At 38.8% G+C, this 8,782-nt stretch overlaps 1 protein-coding gene across 1 annotated transcript in view; it reads left to right on the top strand.

Moving 5' to 3' along the window:
* Positions 1 to 8,548, top strand: part of LOC104073319 (RNA-binding Raly-like protein) — a 30,382-nt gene extending 21,834 nt beyond the window's left edge. Inside the window, exon 4 of the mRNA XM_009573036.1 lies at positions 8,443 to 8,548. Within this exon, the coding sequence (XP_009571331.1) occupies positions 8,443 to 8,460 (18 nt within the window). The 3' untranslated portion in view covers positions 8,461 to 8,548. The remainder of the gene's footprint in view (positions 1 to 8,442) is intronic.
* The last annotated feature ends 234 nt before the right edge of the window (positions 8,549 to 8,782 follow it).

Here is an 8,782-nt window from a genome sequence, read left to right on the forward strand (position 1 = left end):
ACTCACCACTTTAAATAAGAATACTGATTTCAGTTTCCACCCCTGAATATTTTTGCCAATTTAATTTTCACTAATTCTAGTGGAGTCGCTCTTCTTTTACCTCCCTGTATTTTGGTTTATTCCAGTAGACTTTGGATGACTTGTGAAAGGTGCTAGTTTGGTTCACTCAGTATTTGCAACCAATATTCCCCAGTCCCATGTAGAGAGAACAGGCATCAGAATAGTAACCTAGCGCAGATAGCAGTACGAGGTACAGTGGGAAAGTGGTGAGAGAACAGGAAGGGGACACTGGTGTTCTCTAGGCTCTCACTGGGACACTGAAATCCTCCGCAACAATTCAGGCCAGCCATTGGGTCTGTGTTGGGCTATGGATTTGAGCCTATCAGCTAATCCTCAAATTCTTAGATTTAACTGAAATTGAGCAATTGCCATGCATCACACATTTTTCCTGGTGTGTCAGTCTTTGAAAGTAAATAGCTTTAGTTCCCCTGGAAAACACTCATTTCACAGGCTTTATCAGTATGCTTGAGCCTCAAGAATGCTGAATGACAAACCCTCAGAGGAAACATTTTTCTGTTTAAAGTCTTCATGCAAGTAAAGAGGGGTAAACACTGAAAAGCCGAAAGGTTGTTATTTTTCCATACAAAAAGACACAAATTTTAAATGTTTTTATTTTTTCAGTACAAATTGCAGAGCCACTGCAGTTAGTGACTCAATTATTACAAAAGGTCCCTGTTTTTTGAGAAAATATAAATGTGTTACTAAGAAGATTTTCTGCATGATTAATACCAAAACGTGAAAGGCAGACTGAATTTATCTGCACATAGGCATTTACACACCTCAGAAAAGGGAAGTTATTTAGAAGGTGATAGAACTGTAATTGCCATTTCAACAAAAAAGCAATCAGTGAGGAATAAAACAAGCTCAGTCTGCCAAAATGAAGATTTGGAAGTTAATCAAATGCCATCTTAGCCAGCCTGTTATGCTGATATGTGTATCTGAAGTTTCCAAATTGTTGTTGCTATTGATTTCTAAAAGTACACTACAGTTTTATAATGTCTTTCAAAAAGAGTAAGTTGTGTTCCAGCACAGAGAATAAACAGAATCAAAAGGCTAAATTCTTCTCTGCTTCCTCTTTGCAGGGTTATACTAATCCCTTCTCAGCTGTTAGATAATTCTGCACCATTTGCAGACCACAATGTAACCCTGAGTCCACCATTTTGCTTTGTAATTTTTATTTTTAACAGAATGTCTCTTGAAATCCTCACAAAACAAAAATGTTATGCACTACTATGCACTTTACATTCAAATAAGTATTATGCAGAAAAACACCAAGTGAAAGCTGTTTAAAATAGGACCAGATTTTATTGTCATTTCCATTTGGATCACATTCCCAGACCAAGTCTTTCACAGGCAACAGTCTTTCGCAGGTAACTCTACATCCTGTATGTTTAATTGACTGTCTTAATCAGTGCACTGTTGTCACCATTTAAGTATCCATTCTGCACCATTGTTAGTCTCATCCCTTTCTTCCTTCCTACGTTTTACTCTGAGCTTTCCTGGTATCTCTGTCATCTCACGCTAAATGCTTCCAACTGCTTCCTCCAGCAAGCTCTCCTCCCCATTCCTTCTCTATTAATTTGCTTTCTACATCGCTCCACCTGGTCTTTATGTTTAGTAAAACTTTTGCCTCCAAGTAACTGAAAAATCTCTGGTTGATTAGATAGGACATTCCTGATCTCATTACCATCATTGCATACAATTTCTTTTTCCTGCATGGGTGCACTTTGTTTTTTGATACCTACCTAAACTCTAATTTGGCAATACTGGGAAAGTTTAGCAGGTGCTCTCTGTGTAATTAGTTTAAGGTAGTTCTAGTACTACATAAGCTCCTACTTTCATATATTTTAAAAACGTACTATTTAAAGTGCAGACATAGTGAGTGGCCTCAGGGTACAAGTTTTAGTAGTTCCTTTATACATTAAGCCCTGTGTTCAAACCTGCACCCTTGGCATTGGTAGGACAGGAACTATTGCCTTCGGCATTCATACTAATTGGACCACCACCTCCCACCAGGGAATTCCTACTCATCACACTGAGCAGAGGTTAAATCAGCAGAACTCTGCATCCTAAAACCATCTCCTTCGTGGCATTCAGAATGATCAAGGACGATCCTTACCATGGATCCTGCTAGCACTGTTAGACTTGCTTCTCATTGAACAGGCCCAATCCTAAGAAGCAGAAAACACCTAGTGATCTCCAATGAGAGTCATACCTCTGGGAATTCGCTATTAATATCCACTCATATTCAGGGTTAAAGGAAAGTAGGACATTTTACCCCTTGCTATATTTGGCACTGGATCCCAAGAAGGTGTTGAGTTGCTCTCAAGGCACACCAGTACGAGCTGAGGGAGCTCTGTGCAACAGCATCAGTGAGGCCTTATGGCATTTGGTTTGGCTTTCGCGCTATTCCCAATCTCACCTTATAACAGCCAAGAAAGAACATGAAATGGAGTGGTGGTGGGAGCCACTTCACGTGGGGTAACCTTGCCGAATGTATTGTGGGTAAAGGCTTCAGGGCAGCGAGTGCTGCAAAAACACCATCTTCCCACCTTCCCACCTCTTCCACGTTCTCCTGCTTGGAGATCCCGCAGCCCACCCCATGCTCTGCAGAAAGTCCAATGCCTCCAGCTTCAGATCCCTTCCACTGTCACCAGAAACTACACTACCTGTCCCTGTGTCTTCTCCTACAGCTAAAAAGGACCTTGTAGAGCAAGATTTTGCTGCAAAAAGCCTAGAGTAGGAGCAAAACCACAGAGTAAAGTGAGGTGGACAGATCCACTTTTTTCCCTCCTCCTCCTTGCTGCCCTCATAGTCCCTCTCAACAAAGCTCTCAAATGACCATCGTGACTCTAATCCCAAAGTCATTCCTTCAGCCTTACACACCTGACCGTCACCTCAACTGCAGCATGTCCTCACTGGCACTCTCCAAATATTAGATTCTGTCTCCACTACTACACCCAACTGTATTCATCACAAAACTGCCTACACAGGACTCTGAGAAAGAAAAGATACATTGGTCTAGGGGAAAAATCAGTATTTGATAGGTCTATCTCATTCTTCCTGCAAACTGATTTTTATCGGGCAAGCGAGTGAAACGGAGTATTTTAATACAAAGGAGATGATAGAAGTTTGTTTTTACTGATGAGTAAAACAGCCATTCTCAGATGTACTCACATAAGTACTAACACTTCAAAGCAATTAAACTGTTCACTGAGCAGAAAAACGATTCTGTAGTGTTTTCAGCAATTAAAGTATGATTGACAGAGTACAAAAGATAATGATTAGGTTTCATCATTTGAAGAAAAGTTTAAAGAAGGTGCAACTGCTTTCTTTAATTACTCTTTATTAATATTTACCAAGCTCTATAATTCCCCCCATTTGTTATATGCAGTGAATATTCTATCACTAGGTCATTATAAAAAGTTTTGCTTTAGTGCCATAATTTTGTCTGTCATGTTTTACAAGTGCTATGAATGACAGCAGCAAACCCATAATGCACATTCATACTCCCCTGCTAACACCTACTGAACTCAGCGTTTACATTTCATATGGGGGCATTATACTAAATCACCTATATAACTGTGTTACTTACTCAGAGATTTCATGCTTTAAATCAAGGGACAAAGCGCAAGGTGTATTTCAAATGAACACTGCTGTGGAGTCAATGTGATAGCTAATACAAATTCAGGGTTCTTTGGTAAGCCCTGTTCGTTGCTTGTGGATTTCCATTCGTGATGATGAATGCTGTGTTAAAGCCAATAGAAGCCCGTGCCCCCATAGTACCTTACAAACATAAATTACTGGCTTTTGCACTCAGTGTGAGCTGCCTGCTTAACAGAAAGGAAGGATATTGTCTCGAGTTAGATGCAGCAAATAAACAGAATGGCATTCTGTAATGCATCCTGATTTTTCTCATTTTAGGGAAATAATCTGTATCAATAATGGCTAACCAAGATTTGGGTGGGTTTTTTTAAAAAGTCTGTTCTGAAAACAGATTTAGTTTTTCACCTCCTTGGCTGTCTAGAAAGTATATTTCATAATCAGAAAAAATTATTGGAGATGAAACAGAGTATGCCATCCTAAAGGGCATAATAGTGGCATCCGTGGACCTGGATTCAGTATTCTCAGTTGTACAGATAACAGTATAAGAGTAAGCATCAGATGCAATCAAAGCAATCACGCTATGACTGCAGTTTGAGGTAGTGCAAGTATGAGGGCCAGTGTTGTGAGTGAAAGGATAGTGCAGCAGCTGCATTTTAATGGGGCTTGCAGTTGTTTTACAGAAAGGGATGTATGGCAGTCACATACCCACTTGCCGAAGACTAGTCAGACACCAGCAGCAACCTGGGAAGATGTCAGGCATTTAGTCTCCTACTCAACAGAAGCCTGGCAGAGGTAGAAATGCGATTTTAGCTGAAACCAAGCAATGGTCAGAATTAGCTTCAGATGCCTCCCTTACAGCTATTAAACTCAGAAGTCCAGTCTTAAGAATGGGTTTGTCTGGCAGGAAAAAGAGGCAGGAGAGCAAGAGGATTTTGACGCTGTGGGTTTCAAGCTCATGTGTATGTGTGCACCATCATCTATTCATCCACTTTTTAGCTACATTATCTGGGAATTTCTAAGATTAATGTTATCATGAAAACCATTCAGAGAAGTTGATTGCTTAAGAACAGATGCATTTTGTCAGATGAACATCTTGCATATACTTGTTGGATGCTCTTATTGCATATAATTATTGTGGGGTAAACCATACAGTAAATTCTATAACGTCCATATCCTGTGGGACATTTCTCTAAACTACAAAGGAAGGCATTAATCATGTACATCTTTTGTGTTATTTAGTCGTGATGCATTCCTAATACTCCCTCCCAAGGACATATGCTGAATTTACGCTCTCATGTAGTAAGATTTATTCCTGTACATCTAGGTCTGGAAGATAAGCATGGTAAAGAAAATCCAGCACGCTTTTCCCACAAAGCCTGTGAGAAAGAATTTGGATATTTATGGGGAACAAGGAACATATCCTGTTGTTTACCCTTTTTCAGAACTGTAAGGAAGAACAAATAAACCAGAGCAGGGAAGAGGCTGAGCTCTGTTTGCATCCAGCTAGCAGTGGATTGTGCCTCCTGCAGACAAATAAAGTCCACCTGAATGAGTTTAGGAAAGCCAGCAGCATCCCCCCTGCCACAGAAGTGGTGGTCACCATTACAGCTTCCAGCTGCTTGGGGATGATGGGGAGAGGCAGGTGGCCGACCTCGCTCTAAAGGCATGGTGCCTGCAGGTCTTCACCATATATTGAGTTTGCCTTGTCATAAAAGGCTTTTAGGAGAAATACGGAGTGCAAACTATTCCTACTGCATCGTGGTTGGTGACTACGAAGCACAGAGCTTAGAGGAAATGGTCACCTGGCAGGTGATCGAATGGCCAGGATCTCCCACAAAAAACGTCCTTTACATGCAGGGCATTCTTAAAGATCTACAGATGTAAAGACTGGAATTATCTAGGCTTTGAGGGGAGGTAAGTGATAAAACCATTAAACCTCTAAAAGACAAGATGGAAAACTCTCTAGATTTTTACTGAATTTTATCTGATTTACTCCATCATTTTTAGTGATTATAATTTGGGGGCCATTAAGTAGAAGCGCACTTTCATTTAGTGAGGTGTTTAATATTTAATGTTGGCTTTCCAATGTTATATACATTGTAATAGTGTAAAGTTAAAATTAATTGAATCTAGTATAATTTGAGTCTGGTAAAAATGCTAGAATGAACATACTGGAACTATAATAACAGTAGCAATAGCATTTCTGGAAGACTGAAATACAGTGTTATGCCCAAGATGAGTGTTTCCAATAGCTCATGCTCAAAAACCTACTCAGATAGGGAAAAAAACAGCAGAAATAATTTCAGGTGGAAAATGAACCAATAAATATTCCGTAACCTATCTCCAGCTTTTTTCAGAGATTATGATGGCAATTAGGACAGTATATACTGTTTCTTTGATATTGTCTACGGCTGCCAAGGTTATATGCTCAGTTGGGTTATTCAATTCTTAAAATACATTATGTTCAAATCACGATTTCTAAAGTGGTTTTCTGTTAGAACTACATCAAATGAAAGCCATATTGCTGGCTTAAATGTAATTCAGTTCATCCTTGTTGTGTCAGGATGTTTTTTATATATATATATAACGGGAAGGAAATGAAAAGATTAAAAAAAACATTAGTCATCATGAGGTTTTTTAATATCGTCAGCACTAACATAAAGCCCACTGATAAATTGCACGCTATTGAGAAGAAAGAAATAGAATAAAATTAGTATTGCATTACACTAGATTAATCACAGCCCTGGGTTATTGTCATTCTATGGAAAGTAAAAGCTTGACTATTTCAGATTTTAAAGTTTCTTCTCAGCCTTTAAGGTTATTTGCCTTAAGAGGCAAATAACAAGCCCATGTACTGAAGGAAGAACACAAGATTTTAGGCTGGTGGGGTTGGTAAATTTTTGTCATTGTTTCCAAACTACAGGAAAGCAGCATTGATGACTGGGATCCAGATGGTTAGCAGTAACACTTCATAATAGTAACCTAATGAAGCTTTTTAGTGCTGGTGACAGGTAAATGCTTGAAAGGTTTGGCAAGGAAAAAGCTTCAATAAATAACTTGAAAATCCATCTCTCTTCTTCCTTGCGTAATTATTGCTTTTTATAATGGCATAATGGAACAGCAAAGCATAGGTGAAGAAAAGGCTAGAAAAGAGGAACTCTCTCTGGAGCTAATAGGATGTACAGTGGGATTTTTTTTACTTCTTGTGAGATGAATAGCTACTTAACAACCATTAGGCCTCTCTCAGACTTAAGGGGAGAATTTAAAAATTTTTTTCATGTAGTTAAGTCTGTCCAGGGATCAGGAGCTAAAAATAGAGGACATGAATATTTTACTCTGTGCAAGTAAAGAATAATAGTTTCAGGATATTTTAACTGAAAGAAGAAAGTTCTGGGATCTCTCACATGAGCTTTTCTCCCTAATCCTGGTTACCTGTGAAGAGTACAACCAGAAATCTGGTGCTGCCTGTGCAACGAGGGAAAAATCTGATGGCTGGCTGTTTCAAAGGGCAGGGGGCCAGTCCTGCAGGGATTCTGATGTTTCTGATAAAACCTTTTTCACTGGAAAACCAGGTTTTCAATAAATGGAAATTTTAACAGAAAACATCTCTTTTTTTTTCTGGGGAGGAAAAAGGTAGACTTAAAACTCACTGAAGGAGAGGGAAATTGATTGAAAAGAACATCTAGAAAATTTTCAGGTTTTAATCAGAGGTGCACTGGGTTTTGTCAGCTGTTTTCTGTTTCAGTTATAGAAAATGATACAACAAAAAAAAAAGTGAAGAAGAAATTGACTGAAAGATACTTTTCCTGTCAAAAGTAAAAAAAAAAACTTATGTTGAGAATTTCACTTAAAAAAAGAAACCATCTATTTCTGTTAACATTTTCTACTGTCAGTTTTCCAAACAGATGTGATTGGGAAAGTGTTGTCAGTTTTTCTGTGGGTAGGTGGAGCTGGTATGACTTATGCTCCCCTGCAGCATCACTGAATGCCTAGTTGAAGCTGGTAGCATTAATGGGTCACATAGCAGGACTCTCACATTTTTAGATGCAACCTGCCTCCAGCCCCTACTGGAAGAATGACCCTGAAAAGTGTTGGCTGACACTGGATTTTTGCCGTTTCACACTGTGGCTGGTAAAACAACAAAAGAAATCAAAGGATATGCAATTAAAGCCTACGGCATGTACACAAGAACAATAATAAAATAGACAATGTCAAAAGGGAAGCCATTGAGGAAAGATCCATCAATCTGGTAAATATGAGCATTGTTGAAAGCACACAGTCAATGTACATGTTCTGGAATAAGGTATATAAACAGTGCTGTGGGACCAAAGCAAAGAACCCTATGCACAATTTATTTAGATTGAATGCTATTATGCAAATAAAGCATTTCATTGCAAAGCAGCTAAGATACATTCTTCTATTTTCTGCTGCTAAAATAGAAATTATTCAGCAGTTGTTCTCATAGCGTTATTGAGGGGAAGTATACTTCAGCCTCAACAGCTCCTGCTTGATTCACTGTGGTTATTTTGGGCCATGCAGTCTAAGTTAGGACTGTTGCACAGTCCTGATTGTCCACTGCTGCAGGCACATGACTTTCTTTTAGCCCTCAAAGGTTTAAGGTGGGAAGGTCTGATAGATATCGATATTTGATTGATTTGTGAAAAAGCCAAGTCGTAGTCCTCTTCCCTCTTTTCCCCAGTTGTCTTGGCTTCCTTTTGAGGTTCTGCTGGAGGAAATTCTATGCCTTCATACTAAAGTGAACATTTCATTTCTCAGTTTCTACAGATCAAGTGATGAGATGTCCTGTGTGAACCCCCTGAAGGCTGAGAAGAGAAACTCTGACTTCCCCACAGAAAATTGTGAACTGCAGTTTCTTACTGGCTAGCAACACCTTTGATTCAATTTGTATGAAAACTCAATTTACTTATTAAAATGGACGTTATTGTTCAAATATTCAAAACTCCATTTCTTATATGTTCTAAGCTGTACAATTGTCAGATTTTTATGGTTTAGATTGTAAATGTGGTTTTCTCTGGCTAATTATTGGTATTATTTTTTTAATTTTGATGTCTTAAAGGCCAATGTACTGTATCATAATAATATGAAGGACATATTT

Source organism: Fulmarus glacialis, unplaced genomic scaffold (genome assembly GCF_000690835.1).
Source record: "Fulmarus glacialis isolate BGI_N327 unplaced genomic scaffold, ASM69083v1 scaffold19482, whole genome shotgun sequence".
Classification (NCBI taxonomy): domain Eukaryota; kingdom Metazoa; phylum Chordata; class Aves; order Procellariiformes; family Procellariidae; genus Fulmarus; species Fulmarus glacialis.